The sequence below is a fragment of the Micropterus dolomieu genome, linkage group LG12 (assembly GCF_021292245.1).
Source record: "Micropterus dolomieu isolate WLL.071019.BEF.003 ecotype Adirondacks linkage group LG12, ASM2129224v1, whole genome shotgun sequence".
In the NCBI taxonomy this organism is placed as follows: Eukaryota; Metazoa; Chordata; class Actinopteri; order Centrarchiformes; family Centrarchidae; genus Micropterus; species Micropterus dolomieu.
The window spans coordinates 35,971,843-35,994,016 of record NC_060161.1 but is presented as its reverse complement, the minus strand read 5'-3'; the positions used below and the strand labels follow the sequence as shown (position 1 = coordinate 35,994,016).

At 45.4% G+C, this 22,174-nt stretch overlaps 2 protein-coding genes across 4 annotated transcripts in view; one reads left to right on the top strand and one right to left on the bottom strand.

Moving 5' to 3' along the window:
- Positions 1–8,396, top strand: part of LOC123980839 (disks large homolog 4-like) — a 36,872-nt gene extending 28,476 nt beyond the window's left edge. For both annotated transcript variants that reach the window (XM_046065385.1, XM_046065386.1), the window contains 14 exons: positions 138–307; positions 756–892; positions 976–1,126; positions 2,201–2,469; positions 2,574–2,676; positions 3,111–3,207; positions 3,320–3,496; positions 3,600–3,637; positions 3,711–3,758; positions 4,326–4,427; positions 4,507–4,679; positions 4,841–4,950; positions 5,114–5,205; positions 5,293–8,396. In XM_046065385.1, coding sequence (XP_045921341.1) covers positions 138–307; positions 756–892; positions 976–1,126; positions 2,201–2,469; positions 2,574–2,676; positions 3,111–3,207; positions 3,320–3,496; positions 3,600–3,637; positions 3,711–3,758; positions 4,326–4,427; positions 4,507–4,679; positions 4,841–4,950; positions 5,114–5,205; positions 5,293–5,399 — 1,774 coding nt within the window. In that variant the 3' untranslated portion in view covers positions 5,400–8,396. The remainder of the gene's footprint in view (positions 1–137; positions 308–755; positions 893–975; positions 1,127–2,200; positions 2,470–2,573; positions 2,677–3,110; positions 3,208–3,319; positions 3,497–3,599; positions 3,638–3,710; positions 3,759–4,325; positions 4,428–4,506; positions 4,680–4,840; positions 4,951–5,113; positions 5,206–5,292) is intronic.
- A 1,230-nt stretch (positions 8,397–9,626) lies between these two features.
- Positions 9,627–19,155, bottom strand: tfr2 (transferrin receptor 2). Of its 2 annotated transcripts, none has more exons than XM_046065023.1 (18): positions 19,064–19,155; positions 16,473–16,508; positions 16,202–16,397; positions 15,933–16,119; positions 15,538–15,678; positions 15,357–15,465; positions 15,033–15,275; positions 14,805–14,944; positions 14,560–14,735; positions 14,370–14,489; positions 13,369–13,451; positions 13,197–13,260; positions 13,050–13,117; positions 12,825–12,895; positions 12,641–12,725; positions 12,244–12,468; positions 10,541–10,681; positions 9,627–10,195 (listed from the first exon to the last, which is right to left on the bottom strand). In XM_046065023.1, exons 2-18 carry the CDS (start codon positions 16,500–16,502, stop codon positions 9,941–9,943), a joined length of 2,334 nt encoding a protein of 777 aa, XP_045920979.1. In that variant the 5' UTR covers positions 16,503–16,508; positions 19,064–19,155; the 3' UTR covers positions 9,627–9,940. The 2 variants fall into 2 exon arrangements, with proteins under 2 accessions (XP_045920979.1, XP_045920980.1); XM_046065024.1 differs by lacking the exon at positions 19,064–19,155 and adding an exon at positions 17,316–17,462.
- Between the last annotated feature and the right edge of the window lie 3,019 nt (positions 19,156–22,174).

Below are 22,174 nucleotides of genomic sequence, written 5' to 3'. Positions count from 1 at the left end.
CCCCCCCCCCCCCCCCACACACACACACACACACGCTCAAAATGCACTCTTAACTCTTTGAAGTAGTGAGGACCAGCCAAAGTGTCCTCACGAGGCAGAATTGTCCTTACAATGAGGGTTTTCCTCTCCCTTTCTAGGGTGAACGACAGCATCGTATTTGTTAATGACGTGGACGTGCGTGAGGTAACTCACTCTATCGCCGTGGAGGCACTGAAGGAGGCGGGGCCTGTTGTCAGGCTGTATGTCCTGCGGCGACGCCCACCGTCCGAACGCATTACACAGATCAAACTAATGAAAGGACCTAAAGGTAGGAAAGGAGACAAGGAGACAAGGAGGAGATATATTGTTGTAATGTTTCCAATTATTGAACCTAGATTTTAGGCACACCTGTGCGATACTCATGCTGTCAGATCAGCATCTTGATATGCCACACCTGTGAGGTGGATGGATTATCTCGGCAAAAGGAGAAGTGCTCACTAGCACAGATTCTGACAGATTTGTGAACAATATTTGAGAGAAATAGGCCTTTTGTTTACATAGAGAAAGTCTTAGATCTTTGAGTTCAGCTCATGATGAATGGGGGCAAAAACAAAAGTGTTGCATTATAATTTTCTTCAATGTATACTGCAGACTTCGGTCTCAACTGGTTTCACTCTGTGTTTGAGTATTGTTTTTTTTTGGATCAGCTGTCCCCTTGAAGTGATTTATAATATTAGAAGTTTTAAACGGGCTGGTCCTTTCCCTTTCTGGTCCAGGTCTGGGCTTCAGTATAGCCGGCGGTGTGGGGAACCAACACGTTCCTGGAGACAACAGCATCTATGTCACCAAGATCATCGAGGGTGGGGCGGCACACCGTGATGGACGGCTACAGATCGGGGATAAAATACTGGCTGTATGTTAAAAAACCCACCACATACTGTTCATATGTTGTTAATACACATCGTTCTAGTCTCACCTGACCTTTGACCCCGGCAGGTGAACCATGTGTCTCTGGAGGACGTGCTGCATGAAGACGCCGTGTCGGCCCTGAAGAACACTGGGGAGGTGGTCTACCTGAAGGTGGCCACGCCCAACTCGCAGTATATCCACCCCACTGATCGATACAGCCCCCCCGACCTCACCAGCTGTACGTACACCTTTTGGCTTCCTGTTTCTTGAGTTCATCCTGTGGTTCTAACATGAGCTCTCATCAAAGTCCGTTCATCTACAAAAAACGGTTAACAGTTAAAAAGGTGAAATGTACCTTTCATTGGAATCACTGCATATTAAATTCGTTACAATCCAATTACTGCCATAGAAATGTTTTCTAATCAATTTAAAGAACCTTTCTACTGCTTTGTTAGAGAAAACCTACTGTTGTTCCAATCAAATCAGAACATGTATACTGATATAAACAACTCCACCACACCTGGTTTACACGCAGTTAGGAGACTGGGCATCATGCTAATACAGCTGCTAATACACTGTGTAGACCATTTCACCCTTGCCCCTACCATTTGCCCCTACCACTTGATTTTTCAGAGGCACACTCCAAACTATTTTCTTCTTAAATTTTATGATAACCATGGTTATTCTTAGTTTAATGTCATTTCAACATAATATGGTGATTTTCTTAAAATCAATCATAAAATAAAATCACTACTTCAGCCACTAGCATGCTGTCTCATGCTAGTGGTAACGTTAGTCACCTGAAAATGAATCTATGTGTTTTATTTTTTATTGGTGACTTGTTAGATCGCTTGAAGTGTGATATAACATTACCATAGGAGAGATATTACCACAGCGGAGGACGGCATATTGGAGTTGTTGTCAATCGTTGTCATGGAGAAATCCTATAAAAACTAATAACAACTAATGACAACTAATGAGTTATTGGGTTCCTGAAGGTTTGTTCCAGTTCGTAGGGGAATATTTCAACACCTTGGCCCTTGTAACTCTGTTTTAAGGGCCAAGAGTGCAGATAAATGCTGCTGTTACACGTCCTGGAGTGTGTTGGCCTTAATGCAGGTCAGACTGTGATGAGCTTTACTGTAGATGTCACCATGATTTCTATGGGGATTCCTGCTGAGTTTGGTTGCTTTACGACGTTAGTCGAACATGTTGAGGACCTAACAACCTGGGGAGGGTCTGCACATGCCAACCACTAAAGGCCACTTGCAGAACTTCTTTACAAGCATTACAGTGTCTTCTTTCCCTACAGCCTACATGGAGCCTGACTACATGTGTGATTACCCACAAGCCCTTCCACCTCCCTCACCGCGGCGATACTCCCCTATCCCCCGTGGCATGATGGGAGAGGACGATTACTCCCGGGAGCCCCGCAGGGTTTGTGTGCAGCGTGGCTCCACCGGTCTGGGCTTCAACATCGTGGGTGGAGAGGACGGAGAGGGAATCTTCATCTCCTTCATCCTGGCAGGAGGACCAGCAGACCTGAGCGGAGAGCTCAGGAAGGGAGACCAGATCCTCAGTGTGAGTACTGAGACCAGATCCTCAGTCTGTTCAGAGACCAGATCCAGATCCAGACTTCATTACACATTTTGGATGCTTAAACGTGTGTGTGTGTGTGTGTTCAGGTGAACGGTGTGGATCTCAGGTATGCGACACATGAACAGGCAGCAGCAGCTCTGAAGAACGCCGGACAGACTGTTACCATAGTAGCACAGTACAGACCTGAAGGTGAGGACCTGGAGCAACTAGGGGATAAGTGTCTTGCTCAGGGACACATTGGTGGATGTGTCATGGTATGATCTGTGATAAGACGTCTGATGCAGTTTCTTACTAGAAATGCTTTATTAAATTATTTAACACCTGCTAATTTGCACTGCGGATCAATACCTACTATTCTCGTGCTGGTTCGGTTCAGGAACCAGACCTTTAGGTGTGAACCCGCCCTAAGAGGAGTTGTTGTGGAGACAACCAAAGAGACAGAATATGGAATTAGCATATCTGTAATGTATTGTGGAGCTAATACACACCCATGCTAAGCTGACAGTTGTCCATCAGTGAAGGTGGAGACCTGCTGCACCTGTTCAATCTGTAGCGGGGGAACACACACCTGACAGACGTTAATGTGTGTTTGTCTGTGTGCGCGTGTGTGCGTGTGTGCGCAGAGTACAGCCGTTTCGAAGCAAAGATCCATGACCTGAGGGAGCAGATGATGAACAGCTCGTCTGGGAGTCTGAGAGCCAACCGCAGCTTCTATGTCAGGTAAACCAGTTTCACCTGGAGTCTCCAAACCTGGGGCAGGTAGCTCACCTGAAGTGGTCCAGCTGAGACCGCATTAATCAGCGTTAATGAGTTGCTCTGTGGGTGTTTGCAGGGCGCTGTTTGACTATGATAAGCAGTGGGACTGCGGCGTCCTGTCACAAGCTCTGGACTTTAACTTTGGGGAGGTTCTTCATGTGATGGACAGCGCTGATGACGAGTGGTGGCAGGCCAGACGAGTGAACCAGCAGGGGGAGCTAGAGGAGCTGGGATACATCCCATCCAAACACAGGTCCGTATAGTACACACAGTACTGTGGACCTGCTGTAGTACTATTAGCTGCTCCGCCGTAACACTCCTGAGGTGTGAACACAATGTGTGTTTGTATGTTTCAGGGTGGAGAGGAAGGAGTGGTCGCGCATGAAGAGTAAAGGTGAGTCTTCTGCTCTCATAACAAAGCAGGAACTGAGACTGACAAAATGCTGATCCTGTTCTTCTCCTCACAGGTAGAGAAGGGTTCGTCCACAGCTACGAGCTTGTCACCCAGATCGAAGGTCAGTGTCACTTTAACCTCTGACCCTGTTTTAAGATTTTACAACAACACAGTCCTTCTGTTGTACGTCAAAGTCATGAGGAATAGATACACTGGGGTCAGGTTAGCACACTCAGCGCCTACAGCTTCACTAAAGTTCAGGATCCTCGCAGGCCCTTGTGGACCCCCGTGGACCGTCATGGACTTGGACAGATGATTTATACGTTCAGACCCCTGCAGATACTATAAATTGAACTTTACTCTTACTATTTGTTCCATGAAGCAATAAGAGGCACACTGCATCCAGGGCCCCAGAAGGCCCCTTCAGACACAGGCCTGGGGGCTTTGATGTTTGGAGGGCCCCTAAAGCAGAGTCTCTGTTAGAGGTGATTGTTACAAAGACATGTGAAACGACCACACAGACTTGACTCAGAACCAAAACGCTGTGTGTTTGACACAGTAGAGGGAATCGGCCCAGTTGGTCCAGTTTAGTATCCGTACTGGTTATTTTTTGTGTATTTATTATCTGTATCCTCCAGGTGTGTTTGTTAATGATGGTGTAAATAAAGTTTCCTGTCTCTGTCTCCAGTGGACTACGCTCGTCCCGTCATCATCCTGGGTCCAACCAAAGACCGAGTCAATGACGACCTGTTGTCCGAGTTCCCAGACAAGTTTGGCTCCTGTGTCCCTCGTAAGTGTCGTTTCGTCGCGTTGAAACAGGAAATGGGGCATAAACAAACAGAAAGTGACCGATGTATCTCTCTCTGCAGACACGACTCGCCCTCGGAGGGACTACGAGGCCGATGGGCGGGACTACCATTTTGTGTCGTCACGGGAACAGATGGAGCGCGACATCCAGTCACATCGCTTCATTGAGGCGGGGCAGTACAACAACCACCTGTACGGGACGTCGGTGCAGAGCGTCAGACAGGTGGCCGAGCAGGTGAGACTCGCCAATCTATTACATCATACGATTACCATTGTGACGCATGTTGTGGTTGTCATGGTAAAGGTTGAAAGATAATTTGGTGGTGATGTGTGTTGACTGTCAGGGGACTATAAGCAGGTGTTCCTAATGTGTTCATGTGTGTGCGTGTTCACCAGGGGAAACACTGCATCCTGGACGTGTCGGCCAACGCCGTGAGGAGGCTGCAGGCAGCTCAGCTTCAACCTATCGCCATCTTCATCCGACCACGATCCCTGGAGAACATCCTGTAAGTCAGCGCAGTCATCACATTACAGAAGATGTTGATGACGTTGCTGCTGTTTCATTGGGACTGCAGATAATTTATGTTATGTGGGAGTTTTCTTGTATATTAGGAATAAATACAGAAGTTCATGGTGTGTTTCTGTTTTTGCGCATGTGCGCGTGTGCAGGGATCTGAACAAGCGTCTGTCGGAGGATCAGGCGAGGAAAGCTCTGGATCGAGCCATCAAACTGGAACAAGACTTCCTCGAGTGTTTCACAGGTGAAAATGCACTTCAAGCATTTAAAACTTTAAACTTTAGAGCTTCTCAAACTTTGGTGTTAACTGTGTGTGTTATTGTGTGTGCAGCCATCGTGCACGGCGACAGCTTTGAGGAGGTGTACCACCTGGTCAAAGCCGTCATCGAGGAGCAGAGCGGCCCTTACATCTGGGTTCCTGCCCGCGACAGACTCTGATTGGCCAGTGCCAGCCATGGGCGTCATCTTCACGGACACCGCCACCACCCATCACACCCTCCTCCTCCTGTTAGCGGCGTGACCTGATGGAGAGCGGACTTTTGTCTTTTTACTTTTTCTACAGAAGGATGACAAACGAGCACACTGATTGGATTGGATGCTGTAGCTGTGGCAACCAGGAGATGTGTTTTTTTAAGAAGAGGGGACCTGTCTGTCTCATCATCTGTCAGAGGAAAAGATGGAGAGAGGATCGATTGATTTTGTGTGGATTCAATAATCCTGTATTATCAGTAATGAATGAATCGGACTGTAGAGTTAAGTTGGTGTTGAAGTATTTATATTATCCTATTTATTTATTGATTTATCTATTTATTTATTGATTTATGTGATGTGAAAGTGGTGTGTGCGTGTGCATTTGTGTGTATGTGTGTGTGCGTGTGTGTAGTGTACATAAAGACTTGTGTGACTGTAAATAAAACGATGGGGCTCAAACACACAGTCTATTCAGGGCTTAAAGTATCGAACACTAGACTACAACACCCATGATCCCTCTCTGCTGGACTTCATCTCCCACAACCCCCTTCTTCTGGGCTACAACACCCTATTACCCCCCACTACCTGGACTACAATATTCACAACCCCCCTCTGTCTGGACTACAACACCCTTAATCCTGTTGTAATGGACTAAAATTGAACACTTCAGTTGGACTACAACAACCACAATCCCTCTGCTGGATTCATCTTCCACAATCTTCTTCTGCTGGACTACATCACCCTATATCACCATCTGCCTGAACCGAAAGACCCACAATCCCTTTTTGACTACCACACCCTAAAGCCTGATTCATACTTCGTCGAGTCTATGGTGTAAGCTGCGCACATAACCACGCATTTATACTTGTGCATTGGTGTCTGCGTTGTTCTGCAATCTGCAATTGGCGGTAGCGTTATAGTGTCGACTGTATTGACTTTGCCAGCTGAGCAAGCTAACTTCCTGTAAGCCAGGTAACATCGTAATCGTGCATCAATTCTAGATTTTATCAACCAATCCGCAACCAACCAATCACAATTCTTGTGGTCATGTAGTTAAATTTTTGGGGAGGTGCACGTCAAGCTACGGCGTAGGGTACTACATAATGCCCTCAAGCACACAGGAAGTTCCCCGTGCTTTTAAGTAAATTTTACTCGCTGCCAAACCAGCGGCTGTAACACGGTGTATCAATATAGTATTTGACCGTCAAGACCCAAGCGAAAGGACTCGTTTAACTATCAGAATGTGATCGATTCTGTCATTAACATTTGAAAAGGCTATACCGGCCACACGTATACGTACGTACTTTTATCCACATTCACGTTAGCGGAGGGCTAAACTAGACGTTAGCTTGCTTGGTCGACAAAAGTCAACCCAGTCAACGCTGTAGCGCTACCGCCAGCTAGCGTTTGGGGGTGTAATTACAGAATGACAAAGACACCGACGCATGAGTATAAATGCATGGCTATGGCATAGCTACGCACATAGAACCTACGCAGAAGTATAAGCAAAGCTTAAATCCCCTTTTGTCTGGACTACACTACCGATGTTCCCTCTGCTGGACTACAACACCCCAAATCCCCCTTCTGGAATACAACACCCTTCTACTGGATTACACTCACAATCCACATCTTCCAGGACTACAATGAACATCCCTGGTTGTACTACAACTCCCTAAATTCTCCTCATCTGGACTACAACAACCACAGTCCCTCAGCTGCACTACAACACCCTTATTCCCCTTCAACTGGGATACAACACTCTAAATCCCATTATAACTACAATACCCTAAACCCCCCATCTGGACCACCACCTCCCGACAATCCCTCTGCTGGACTATAACAACCTTATTCCCCTTCCCCGGACTATAGCACCCTAAACCTTTCTCATCTGGACAACACCCTAAATCCCCTTCTACTGGACTATAACTGAACCCTTTTGATCTGGACTACAACAACAACAATCCCTCTGCACCATACTCCCCCTTCTTTTGTAACGGACAGTTAGGACCGTTTTTAATGATCACTGTCTCTCTCTGGTTGCTTGGCAACAAGGAGGTATACCTGAAACTGAACACTTCCATTTTTAAGCAAAAGACTATGGACTACATTACCCACGGTTCCCAGCTCCAGCAAAAGGATTACACCACCAACAATCTACAGCACAGATGGACTATGTTACACATAGGTCCCAGCTAACGATCCTCTAACCACAATCCCTGGCTGTGGGTCTATGCTGCCCAAAATCCTGCTGGATTCTGGACTACAGTACCCATGATTCCCTGCTCCTGAACCGGAACCAGAGACAACGTTCAGTATCACTTTGGGGATAGAGTTAAAGCTTCAGGCTCACAAAACACACCTGGACAGCGTGGGGGTGAGGCACGTACTGCCCTGACTCCATTACCCACAGTTCTTTGGGAGGTCCAAAATGTCGTCCTCCATCTGTGACATCATCTGTGAGAGCGAGTGGTGTGTAACCATGGCAACTGGGACTGATGGTGGATCCAACATGGCTGCTGCTGCTCCCAGAATGGTTTCTGATGGTTCCAGTGGGGATTTTTTTAGACTGAATATCAGGGTCATGTGAATAATTATAATAATTATTATCATAAAAATAATCAGAATTATTGATGATGTAATATCATCTCACATACACACATACAAACACACACACACACACACACACAGCGGGGTTACCCGAGGTCGTCTTTTCTTTCTGAGCACTGACAGAAACACTCTTTATAAAAGATATAAAATCATATCTGAATATTTATCAGCCTGTCACACACACACAAAGAAACACACACACAGAGAAACACACACAGAAATACACACACGTAGAGAAACACAAAAACACACACAGACACACACACTTACACCAGTATAAAGGAGGCTGTTGGATGGATGACCGGCTTGTTGTTAAATGAAATAATTAGTTATTAATGAAATTCAACTATTGAAATATTGAAATAAATTCCTTATAAAACCTGAAGGCCTCGTCTCAGATTCATTTATTTACAACTCAAACTGCACATACTCTGACGACATGAACATCAACATACAAGGTGATCTTAAATGTTGGAGACAGGAGGTTCTCCACCTCACCTCCATTCACTCCCAGCCTCCATTTGCTGTGTAGTCTTGCATGTCGGAGCAAATGATGTGGCTATTTTTGTTTCAGGCCTTTTAGTCAAGTCAAAACACAAAATGAGTTATGACTCTTTTCAAAGCATTGTTCTAAGTCTTTCTAATTCAATCTGGAAAACTATGCAGCAGATTCTATTGATTATAGTGTACCGTGCTCCCGGTCCATACCCTTGACCTAGTATTAACATATGGAATTGAAATTGAAGAATTGATGGTCCTTCGTTATTTTCTGAGTTCTAATTATTTGACTTTAAGCCACCAAGCAAATACTTCTAGATCTCTATCTGATCGTGCTGTGGCGAAGTTTAAAGATTCAATTGCATCAGTGTGTAATTCAATTCTGTTTCAAAATACAGGACTGCTCCGAATGACACTTGACACTGTTGCTCCTTTGAGAGCATCATGGAAACTTGAGAAGAAATGGTGTCTCACTCATCAAGAAGAATCTTGTTTAATGTGGCAGGAAATGTATAGGAAGGCCCTATGTAGCACCAGAACAGCTTATTACTCCGAATTAATCGAGGAATGTCAGAACAATCCCAGGTTCCTCTTCAATAGTCTAGCCAGAGTGACGGGAAGCCTCCGATCTACTGAACCGCGTGTCCCTCTTGATCTCAATAGTGACGTTTTCATGAACTACTTTAACAACAAAATTCTAATTATCAGAGATAAAATTAATCACCTCCTCCGAGATCCTTGAAAAAGCAGTGGCAAATCATCTTTGTGAATTTTTGACAGCACTGGTAAAATGATTTCTAATGATCTTTTAACTGCATTGGCTAAGGGACTAGTCCATGTGTTGGTCTTGTTAGATCTAAGTGTGGCATTTGATACAAATGATCACCATATCTTATTACAGAGACTTGAACATTTAATTGCTATAAAAGGAACTGCTTTAAGCTGGTTTGAATATTACTTATCAGATCACACCCAGTCACATGTAAATGCCGAATCCTCTCAGAGCAAAGTTACCTATGGAGTTCCGCAAGGTTCAGTCCTTGGTCATATTTTATTCACCTTATATATGCTTCCGCTGGGTAATATCATTAGGAACCACAGTATAAAATTTCTTTGCTATGCAGATGATACCTTTCTATCAGTGAGTAATCAGAATCGGATTTATTGCAAGGTTGTTTTTACACATACAAGGAATTTGTTTTGATGACTAGGTAAACATAAACCTATAGAAAGGTTAAGATATATAAGATTAAAACAAAAAGTAAAAAATATTTCACTTTATGTGTAATGAATCTAGAATATATGAAAGTCTCACTTTTTGACATAAATTACAGAACAAATGAACTTTCTCACAATATTCTTTCTGAGATGCACCTGTATGTGTGTCACAGTGTGCATGTGTCTCAGTGTGTATATGTGTGTGTGTTGTGTATGCTCCACACATCTCCGGTCAGGGCGTTGGCGGCTCCCTGCAGCGTCCAGGTAAAGAAAGCGAGCTGCCGTCTGAAGCGTTTCTCGTCGAAGCGTTCAGGGTCGGAGGTCAGCAAGGCCAGGTGCTCAGTAAGTGCTGTCAGAGTGTGGTCACCGCGGCCGTGGATCACGTGACGGAACGGCGTCTCCACCACTGACACGTACTGAGACAGGAAGTAGTATTCCACCTGGAGGACAGACAGAGGAAATTATTTTATTATTCTGTTAAACTCTATAGACCAGGGGCACCAGTTTGCTACGTTTCCGGTTTGAACGACGTTTCCTTGAAAGCATGGAGCAGGCATTGAGGTCTAACCATTGTCTTGGTGTCAGAGGTGTGACAAGAATGTAAAAACAGCCATATTTAAAGGCTTGATTTGAGCGTTTCAGAGTTGAGAGGTATCAGTAATCACTTGCAGTAATTGTGTGAGAGGTGAGAGGTGTCAGCAGCAGTTTTAGCAGTATTTGTACCCTCATGACGCATGCGTTTCAGAGGTGAGAGGTATCAGCGGCAGCATTTGCAGTATTTGTACCCTCATGATGCGAGTGTTGTAGAAGCGAGCAGTCGTCGGGTCATGCAGGTCGCTGTAGTCGATAGCTCTCTGCAGCGTCTCGGCTGCTCGGCTGTAATCTCCTCTGGCACTGAAAACCCACTGAGGAGACAAACCTCTGGACTGAAGACAAAAATAGAGAGACAGAAAGCTCTTTGAACTCCATCATATTCTGTCATCTGCTTGTTGAGCTGGAGTTTTGTTACTTAAAAACACATGAGTACAAAAACTTTCAAAACAAAAGACAGATGCTTCTTTTATTGACAGTGTTAACTTATAGTTACCAGCCAGCTTGCTAACTGGTAGTTTTTGGCGAGGTACCTTTGCATGTTGCACTGCATGTTAGCTAAGTACCAAAAATCCTGCTAAAGAAAACTGAATCTACTGTAGCCCAGTGGAAAATGTCATGTTCACACTAAAGTTACTAGTGGGCACTGCGCCCTTTCAGGTATCCCCAAATTGCGCTGCTCCAGAGAAAGTGAAAGCAGGAAGTAAGCCAAGCAATATAGGAAGGGAAGAGCCTCCCGTTTTGATTTACTCAGTCATGCCTCGTGGGTGTTTTCAGCTTCCAAAATCGGTATATGTTTAAGATGTTACTTCTGTACACAATTATGGAATCTTGTGCACTAACATGAGTTTATACAGGTGCAAAATGTAACGTTCTTTTGCTGATGGTGATTCAGTGGTCCGATGTTTGCAGATGGTGTCAGCTGTTCAGAATAATTCGTTGTGTACAGTACCAGCATTATTGTTTGTTTTTATTGTTTAGTGCAGTATGGAGTTGATGGCTGCCAGCCACTATACGTTGAAACGAGTTATTACCAAGGCAAACTGTAGTCAGTACATGTTGTTATACTGCAACTTTTTGTTGATATTAATGTACCAAATGTTCCATGTTCTGAAACTGATAGTATGTGATTTTGTTAGGAGAGTTACCACAACAGTTATTTATGCACTGAGATTTATGTACTAAATGGAGTTACTAATTTAGCACAGTTTGTATGGACATTTTAAGTTAACCTAAGGTACAAGCCACTGTATTGCTCATTTTGGGTTGTGAGTTGATAAAGTGGTAAATTTGATTGTATTGGAGAATCATTGTGAAATATAAATCAGTTGAATCTTCCAAATCCCTTTAATACCCCTCTCCCATTTGGAGAGTGGTCGAGAAATAAAAAACCCCGAATGTAGTTTGTGTCCAGTGTCATTTCAATCTCACCTGGCAGCACTAGTTTGCAAAATGTTTGGTTCTAGAGACCTGGTGACGTAGTGACTGCTCATAGGGCTAGTTGGTAAACCTATGTAGTAGAAGAACTAACTGCTAGCATGCTAGCCAACTGGCTGGGCACTTGCCAGTCTGAAACAGGCCTCATCTCAGATAATGATGAAACCCAGTATGGACGTGGACCAAGCTGTCACTTGGTGTTCAAACAATGACCTCCAGCTCAACACAGCCAAAACCCAGGAACTCATTATTGACTTTAGACGTAGGCCATTTCCCAAAACACCCATACAAATAAACAGCAACCAAATCACCATCACTGACTCCTTTAAATTCCTAGGAACACAAATTAGCAATAACTTGAAGTAGACAACTAACACTGAACACAAGAGCTGAACAAAGATTTTACTTCCTCAGGCAGCTCAAAAGATACCGGATGTACAGGTGAGGTGAGAGAGCGTACCTGCAGCTCAGCAGAGTGCTTGTTGAGCTGGGCGCTGAACTGCAGCACTGTCTGGGCGTAGGAAGTGATGCGGAGCGGAAGGATGTGGTCGTGGGCCAATCTCAGCACCATCTCCCCCACCAGCTCCCCCAGGCTCCGCCCTGCGATCCCCAGACGACCCCCCAGCACTTCCTGTAGCCGGGAGGCGCTGTCCAATGGCGTGTTGACAAACGGGTAAGCTCGCTCCTGAACGGACAGACAGATCTGATGACATCAACCTGAAGCAAGCACACCTGTACACCTGTACACATCACATGACCTCATGAGAACTGCACACTGTGGAACAACTCGACACACAGATGGAAAAGATACCTAGCATAGCACAGCAGTGTCGTGTTGTCAGTTATTAAAAGTTCACCTCGCTGAATCTGAGCTCCACAGCTGGAACTCCTGCGAACGCTGTGAAACTGTACGCTCCGCTGTTCAGATACAACGGCTTCATTCTGTGGAGAGGAAACTTTAGTTTAGGCAGGTCTTCTTCTTCTCTTTCTTTACTGCAGCATTTAGAGCATGATTTAGTTTGTGTGTGTTTACTGCCTCACATCCTCCAGCTGCCGCCCTCTCTTTCAGCCTGGCTGTAGATGCTCTGACCTGCATGTTTAGGATGCTCCACCTGCCTCATGCACACACAAGCATGAAAACATAAACACTTTATGTTGCTTTGGCTGATGTCGACAAACATGATGAGATATGACAAAATGGTAACATGACATGAAGGCAAAGCAACACTGAAGTAAATAAATCCACACTTCATCCCTCAGGTTCACCTGTCTGATGGCAGCGTCCAGCAGGTCGACCAGCAGAGGACTGATGTAGGCCGACAGGACATCATCACCTGCAGACAGACAGAGAGCGGTCGTTATTGGCTGGCACATTAAAGAAGGTCTCCTGTGATTGGCTGAGAGATGTGTTACCCATGATAGCCTGGTCCAGACTGAAGTAGGCTACAGCTTTCAGGTGGAGCATGGACAGGTAACCCTGGCAAACAGAGGTCATAGGTTATGGCAACCACAGGTCAGAGTTGAGGTGGCTGAAATGTTTCTTCTTCCTTCCTGTGGTGTGGAACGTGTTTCTGATTGGACCAACCTCGAGCCATTCAGTGGCTCCAACGTTCCCGAAATCTCCAGCATCCCAGCTGACAAACAGCAAACTGCGTCTGGGACTGAAACCTGCACAGACGAGCAGAAAGCCAGTTGCCGTGATTAAAGCCACAGTTAGAGGGCGGTGTGCTATCAGCTTACACAGATATTCACCACTTCACCAGAGACCCAGTCCTTTATCATGCTAAGAGACTCTGGACACCTGACTCCTGTATCCATCCCTGTAATCTCTCACAGCCTTCCACTAACCAGTTCACTAGTTGGTGACAACAGCAACAGCCTAGTGACATCCAAGCCACTACCCAGAACACCCTACCATCCACCCATCCACCCAGAACACCCTACCATCCACCCAGAACACCCTATCATCCACCCAGAACACCCTACCATCCAGCCAGAACACCCCACCATCCACCCAGAACACCCTACCATCCAGCCAGAACACCCCACCATCCACCCAGTGCCATAGCATCTATCCATCCATCTTCAACCGCTTATTCGAGGTCAGGTTGAGGGGGTAGCAGCTCCAGCAAAAGATCCCAAACCTCCCTTTCGAGCCACATTAGCCAGCTTTGAAATGGGGATCCCTAGGTGTTCCCAGGCCAGTATGAAGATAAAATCTCTCCACTTAGTCCTAGGTCTTTCAGCTGGACGTGCCTGGAACGCCTACCTGGAGGCGCCTAGGGTCCATCCTTACGAGATGCACAAACCATCTGAATTGGCTCCTTCCAATGCAAAGGAGCAGCAACTATATTGAGTTCCTCACAGTTGCCTAAGCTTTTCACCTTATCACTAAGAGAGAAAACCCATTTCTGCCGCTTGTACCAGTGATCTAGTTCCTTCAGTCATGAACCAGCCTTTGTGACAACATCAACCTACCAACTACATAGTAACCACCTGGCAACACATTGGCAATGCCCTCCAAACCAGCAACACCCTATCAACAGCAAAAGACAGTAAGCGCACCTGTCTCCAGGTGAGTCTTACCGTTCTTCACCATAGCAGAGAACGTTCGAGCTAGCTCCAGGAGGATCGCTGTTCCAACACCAGACTTCACGGCTCCTGGACCCAGCGAGTCCCTCTGAGCTCCCAGGATGATGTACTGGTCTGACAGAGAAATAAGTTTATTAAGATCCCTTCATGAAAAATGTGAACCTGTCTGTCAGTCCGGTGGTACCTGGCTCGACGCGGCCCTCCAGAGAGGAGAAGATGTTGTTGAGCAGGACAGGCGTCATGGCGTTGTGCACCGACATCTTGACTCTGCGTCCAGAGCTGAACTCTGGACCAACCACGCAGCTCACATACGGCAGCCGACCCCGCCATGACGGAGGGCAGGATGGACCTGACAGCTGGCTGAAACACAGAAACGGAGTGAGGTCACAAGAACACCTGGGCAGGTAACCTGAGACGGTGTGGACTCACCTGAGCAGCTTGGAGGCTACAGTGGCACTGATTGGCAAGGCTGGGATGAGTGGCAGGCCGGAGGACTGGATGGCTGGGAACTGAGTGTGATTGAAGGAGGGAAAGCCGGGGGTGAAGGGGTCACCTGACCCCAGGTGGACCTGTGATTGGATGACACAGAGGGAGATTCTGATTGGTCCGGAGCAGCGAGACATGGAACATGTGTGTGTTTGTATGTGTGTGTGTTACATGTTCAGACACGGCAGTGTGTGTGTTCAGTCCAAGGCGTCGGGGGTCCTGCGGCAGGTCGGCGGGGTCGGGGTAGATCAAGGCCCCGCCCGCCCCATTCCTTTCAGCCAACCTGACCTTCTCTGCAAAACTGACCCCACCCCCGACACGCATCACCACCACGGAGTCAACCACAGACACGCCCACACTCTTCAGCCAATTAAAATCCTCTGGACGGCCATAGTTGGCATAGACCACGCCCCCCTGCAGAGAGAAAGAGAGACAGGTAAAGATAACAGGGGTTGTGGTTACCATGGTGACAAACACATCCTGTCTCTGCCTCACCGTGGTACTTCCTGTGGCGCTGTATGGACAGTAGTCAGACGGGTTCAGGGGAATCTGTTCTGAGACCATTCCTGCAGAGTCCAGCAGCCACAGAGAGCTCCTCTGAGACCTGCACCCAAACAAACACCTGTTTTCTCCACCAGTTCTCTCCGACCTCTGACGTGACCTTTGCTGCACCTACCTCTCTGGGAACTGCAACGTGGCGTACAGCGACTCGGTCCAGGTGTGATCCATCTGCAGCTGTCTGAGGCGACGCAGGATCTCTGAGGCCAGAGAGGTTCCCTCTGAGGAACCTGGAGGGTGACTCGCTCTGCTGACCCGACTGATGGAAACAGAAACACTCAACAACCTGTTCTGATTTCTGGACTTCGGCCCACATGACCATGGTACCAAAATCTATCTAGTACAGAATAGAAATGATGGTGAGGAAGGAACATATGTCCCAGTGCAGCAGAAAGGCTCACTGGTGGGTTTAATGTTTTCTGGCTCAGAGAGGAGACAGGAAGTGTAGAAGACGAACCAGTCAGAGGTCTTCAGTGATCAATAGAAACATGAATCATGTAAACGGTGTACCACCTGACTGTGTTGTGGATATCTTCATCCTGCAGCAGCCTCCTCATCATCACTCTCAGCTCTCCCAAGTAAAGCCCCGCCCCTCCTTCAGCAGGTGGTTTAGCCCCGCCCCCTTGCTGCTCATCCTCCTGCCCCCCCACCTGGGAGCAGTGGTAGCACCCACCAAACACTGCGTAGGCCAATAGGAACGCTAAGAAAGAGAGACAGGCCACACCCACTTTAATCACACGATCAAACTGACCAATGAAAGGTGTGTGTGTGTGTGTGTGTACCTGTGGTGAAGATGACGACCCCACACACACCCAGGAACACGCCGGCTCTCCTGTAACCATGGCGATGGCGCAGCACCAATGCTGTGATGTCACTGCTAGGCCCCGCCTCCACCTCCTCCTCAGCCTCCGTCACAAACCTCATCTCCACCCTCGGAGCTCCTCCCACCTCATCTTCAGCCACGCCTACTGAGGAAGACTGGAGACAGAGAGAGAAGCGTAACCATGGTTACAGGTAAGAGAGGGGAGGAGCTTGTATACCTGGATGTCTCACCTGCGTCAGACGAGTCCTGATGGCGTCCATGACGACCTGCAGGGCAGACGGACAGTTAGACAGTTAATTTTACAAAGTAAATAATGACGTGAAAGACGTGTAAAACTTTGCATTAATACTGATAACTGTATTAATGCAAAGTTTTACAGCTCCTGCAGTCAATAATCTCTCTTATTTACCTGTCTGATGTTAATAAGAAGCTTTTTACATTCAGTAACGTCGTCTGTCAGTAAAGTTCTCTGAGAGTCTGCTGAGAGACTAAAAACCAACCCGTTCTCACTCTCAAGTCGTCACATGGACATGAATAATTGGCGTCAGTTTGTGACGCACTGGGGATCCCTATAGCGTCATAGTTCAACACAGTGGGGGAAGCTCTGTAGTGTAGGTTTTTGGCGGTAAAGGTAGGTATATGATATTTGTAGAAAATACTGAGTAAGGATTTTAATTTAGGCAAGTTACATAAATTGACGTAAGTGACATATGTAATTATTTTAACCCAAACCATGATCTTTTCCTAACCTTAACCAAGAAGTTTTGTTGCCTAAATCCAACCAAGTACTTTTTCTGTGCGTAAACCTAACCTAACTGCAACATTTTAATAACGTTTCAAAATGGCAATGTTTCAAAATGCTAGGGGTTTTTTTGAAAGTCTAACCGGACGTTGCATATTTATTGTTGCTAACTTTACCAGAAGTTGTATATTTGTTAACCGCAGAGCCCTAAATGTAAATATGTCAAAAAGGTCAAAAGGGGGTACCCAGGTTGTTTAAAGGTGACGCCAAAGGGCCTTGACTAAGTGTCAATATGTGACAAGCTGGGAGGATGAACATGCAGTATACTCACAGATATAATAAGCTAAGCTAACGTAACTTCATCAGGTGCTGTTGGTGTAACGCTAATGTTACTTTCAGTCAGCCAGTTGTTGTCTGAAGGAACGAGTCAGTTCATTAATTAACTTTGATTAATCAAACATCTGAATCATCCTCCAGATGTTTTCAAACATCAACACGTTTAGCTTCTCTTCTCAGCACAGTTAGCTGTGCTAATGCTAATGTTAGGTGAGTAGAGCTTAGAATGAGAACTGGATTTACTGTTTATTACAGCAGTCACCTGCAACCATGGCAACGGTATATATCACAGCTGTAGCCTCAAAATAACAACATAAAAACTGAGACTGTAATAACAAAATGTTTGTTTTTGTCAACTGAAACTTACAGAAACTAATTAAAGAGGTGGTATTATGCTTTTTGGCCATTTCTCTCTCCTTTATTGAGTTATATACCTTTTTGTGCATGTAATAGGTTTGCAAAGTGAAAATAACCAAAAGTCCAGCCCAAAGGGAGTTCCCATCTCCCACAGAAAACTCCGGCTACTTCAACACACCTTCAAAAACAGAGGTGGGAAAACGGTGAGCTGCAGCACACAGCTCTCCTCTCCCTTCCAAACACTAGCTACCCTCCAGGCAGTCAGTGGACATAAAGTTGTTCCTGTGATGTAGAGACAGAGCTCAGTTAAAACTTTATGGATACAGATTAATAACTCACCACTCTGAAACTCTTGCTCCTGCATCTCGCTGACCCGCCCTTCTCTGCATCTGATTGGCTAGTAGTCCTTAACTAGAAACTGCGCATGTGCAACTCCCAACAAAGATCATTTAGAGACAAGATGTATCACTCCATAGCTAAAACAAAGCCTTCAACACACGGTTAAAAGAGGAGCTGCAGCAATGTGCAGTATGACAAAAAATATAACCATGTAAACCTTTTCTGGTACAACCTCTAAATAAGATTATGAAACAGAAAATGAGCAGAATACCACCTCTTTAACTTTTCTTCAAAACTGATTTTTCCTATTTTCAGCCTGTGTTTTCCTTTAATAGCTAAATTCTTCTGTATTCATACTGAACTCATATCAGTTTACCACATTGTGTAAATGTACTTCACTGTTCAGATACCGAAAACACATGAACGGTTTCTACAGGCAGTATCATTTTTATTTCACATCTCACGATGTCAATTCAATATTTAACAGTGTAAGTTATGATTCATGCCGTTGTGTAGAAATGATTTATTAACCCAGATGTTTCAGACAAAATGTAAATGATGTGAACAAACTATACATGAGGCTGGATGGAAATGACAGAGCTGCAGCATGCAGGTGTCAGACTCCATCACAGACTGATGAGGCCTCAGTTTATTCAGCTCGCTGTGATTGGCTCCTCAGAGGGGTCAGAGGTCGGCGTGCTGTTTGTGTGGTTAACTTTATCAACAGTAAGTAAACACACACTGACGCTGCCTGCTGGAACCACCTTTCCCCTGCATCAGAGTCTGACCTGTCAGCTGAAGCTCCTCATTCTGATTAAGGTGTTGGATTTAAGGTGGTATTTATCAGGTGCAGCAGTCTCTGAGGATTACAACCTTAAATCTCATGTTTTGTAACAGCTGTTTGCTCTTAAAGAACGTCTCCAACACGTCAACATGACGGACAGAAAGTCTTTCAGAGGCTGAAGAGTTAACAGAACTCATGAAGAAGTACCACAGGAAGCTGGACTGGATCAATCAGCTGATCAATAATGAAAACAATCCACTGACCTTGTTTATTCCTCCTGTTTGTCTTCTCTCTCTTCGTTCATCCGTCTGTTTCTGTTAGTCAGTTTGTTCTGTGTCGACTCTGGAGTCCAAACTGCCCCCCCCCCCCCCCCACCCCCCCCCCCCCCCCCCCACACACACACATACGCACTGACCAATCAGGTACAAGCGAGCACACGTCCCTGCTGGAGAACATGAACGCTGTATTTCTGCTTGTATAAAATCATGAATCTGTTCCTCCAGCCGGACTTCATGATCACATCGTCTCACCTGAACCTTAATCAGACAGAAAGATGGCTGCTCACTGGCTGCTACAAAGCCAGTTCACCATCCCCAGGGTATCTGTCTGTTATCAGCTTCACTAACAGCCAATCATGCTCAGCGGTCACATGACGCTGGTTATCAACTTGGTAAGTCAACACAGGGTTTCCCAATCTAGCCATGAGCTGAGGCCAACCTTTATAAACATTTCTGGGAGCATATCAAAGCACTTTTATTTGAATCACTTAAAGAAGCTTTAAACAACCGCTCACTTCCACAGATGCTGAGGCAAGGTGTAATTATTCTTGTTCCAAAACCAAACAAAGATCCCAAAATCTTGGACAACTGGAGACAGTAACACTATTAAACAATGATTATAATTTGCTAACACACATATTTTCAAATCGTCTTCTAAAAGGTCTTCCTCAAATAATAAGTGACACTCCATCAGGATTTATGAGAGGTGGATCGGTACACAATAATGTTCGCCTTGTCCTTGATTTACTTTAATATAATGAGCATATAAAGGATGACGGCTGTATTCTCTTTTTGGATTTCTAGAAGGCGTTTGACACGACAGAACACCCCTTTATTTTTAAGCAGTATACCCAAACACTTGGATAATAGAGATCTTTCTCTGCCGCATCTATAAAACCAAAATGGAAAGCCTTTCCAGATGTAAAATACCCAGCCTGCTCTCTGTCTGTCCCCAACAAAGCTGCCAATACCATCAATACATTAAACTTTGCTTACATCTGGAAATGAAAACCCTGATATCTGAAAATAGCGACTGAAGAGTATGAAGATGGTGGGCTACCAGCTACAGACTTTGATTGTATAAATGGAACCTTAAAGACTAAATGGTTCAGATGCTTTCTAGCAAACAGTGGAAGCTTCTGGTACTGTGTCTCCAGGGAAGTGTTTGAAATAATTACAGGTATTTATTTACTTTTACGCTGTGATTTTGATGTTCCAAAACTTTCTATGAAACTGTCTGCGTTTCATTCACAAGTTCTGTTATATTGGAAACTACTGTACAAACACAGTTTTACTCCCATTTCATTCTCTTTAGAAATAGAAGATTGAATTGAATTGAAGATTGAAGATTTTGGTACAAAATTTCCAGTGCAATCGTAAACAGTATGATATGGTTACCCAAAGTGTCCCACCTGCCTTCCTTTTGATGGCAAAAAATGAACTACCTCATATGTTCAACCCTCCTCTTCTTCCTTTGGTGATGACTGCTGGTCACCAGTTCTGTAGTAAGACTTTGTAAAACAAAGTGTTCTGCGGAAACGCTGCTTCATTCTTCTCTGGAGAAACTATGCACAGATTTCTTAAAGTTCCATTTTTATCACCAAAAGCTGAAGAGCTTCACTTACACACTATTTAATGACAAATATATTCTTCAGGAGGACTCCTCTCATGTCTCATTACAGACATTAACGTTGCCCGACTGGCTTCAGCAGCGCGAGTCTAACGTTACATTTTCCAATAGGGCAAATAAATAGAAAAATCAAGTGCCATCCAGGATTGAGAGCTTGAATGGGGCGCTTCACAGTGTGCGAACGGGCATACCAATGGAGCTTTGCAGGCCGACTAAGACGTAAGGTCCTCGGAAACGAGGAAGAAGAGGTGGTCTACGTCGGAGACTGAAGGCTCTTCGGCTTGACAATCGCCGCAAACTACCGCCACTTCCTTCGGTCCTCCTGTCAAACGTACAGTCTTTCAGACACAAATAGATGAGCTGGAAACATTAAACCAAGTTTAAACGGGAAGTAAAAGACACTTGTCTCCTTACCTTCACCGAAACATGGCTCGGTGATGCAGACTCGGACCTGAACTTAACTGGGTTTGGAAGCCCAATGCGAATGGACCGGTCACCGGACATCACCGGCAAAAACCGAGGAGGAGGCGTGTGCTTCTACGTGAACGAAAGGTACTGCAACACTGTTGTGATCAGAGAGAAGATATGTACCACAGATGTGGAATTATTGTCTAATTCTCTCAGCCCCTCGTGAATTTCAACAGCTCTTTTTCACATTAGTGTACATTCACCCATGATCCAACGCCACAGCTGCTGCCCAGCTGATCGCTGACGTCACGCATAAACTGCCCAGAAGCACCCAAGTTTATGCTTGGAGATTATAATCATTGACATCTAAAAAAGACTTTGAGGATGTGTGAACAGTATGTGACTTGTTCTACCACACAGAAGAACACCATGCTAGATTTATGCTATGGCTCAGTAAGCGGGGCTTATAAATCCCTGCCTATGCACCTTTTAGTGCTTCTTACACCAGCAGTGTCTATCTCATGCCCGCTTCTTACCTCAGCAGTGTCTATCTCATGCCTGCTTCTTACCTCAGCAGTGTCTATCTCATGCCTGCTTCTTACACCAGCAGTGTCTATCTCATGCCTGCTTCTTACCACAGCAGTGTCTATCTCATGTCTGCTTCTTACCTCAGCAGTGTCTATCTCATGCCTGCTTCTTACCTCAGCAGTGTCTATCTCATGCCTGCTTCTTACCTCAGCAGTGTCTATCTCATGCCTGCTTCTTACACCAGCAGTGTCTATCTCATGCCTGTTTCTTACCACAGCAGTGTCTATCTCATGTCTGATTCTTACCACAGCAGTGTCTATCTCATGTCTGATTCTTACCTCAGCAGTGTCTATCTCATGCCTGCTTCTTACCTCAGCAGTGTCTATCTCATGCCTGCTTCTTACCACAGCAGTGTCTATCTCATGCCTACTTCTTACCTCAGCAGTGTCTATCTCATGCCTGCTTCTTACCTCAGCAGTGTCTATCTCATGTCTGCTTCTTACCTCAGCAGTGTCTATCTCATGCCTGCT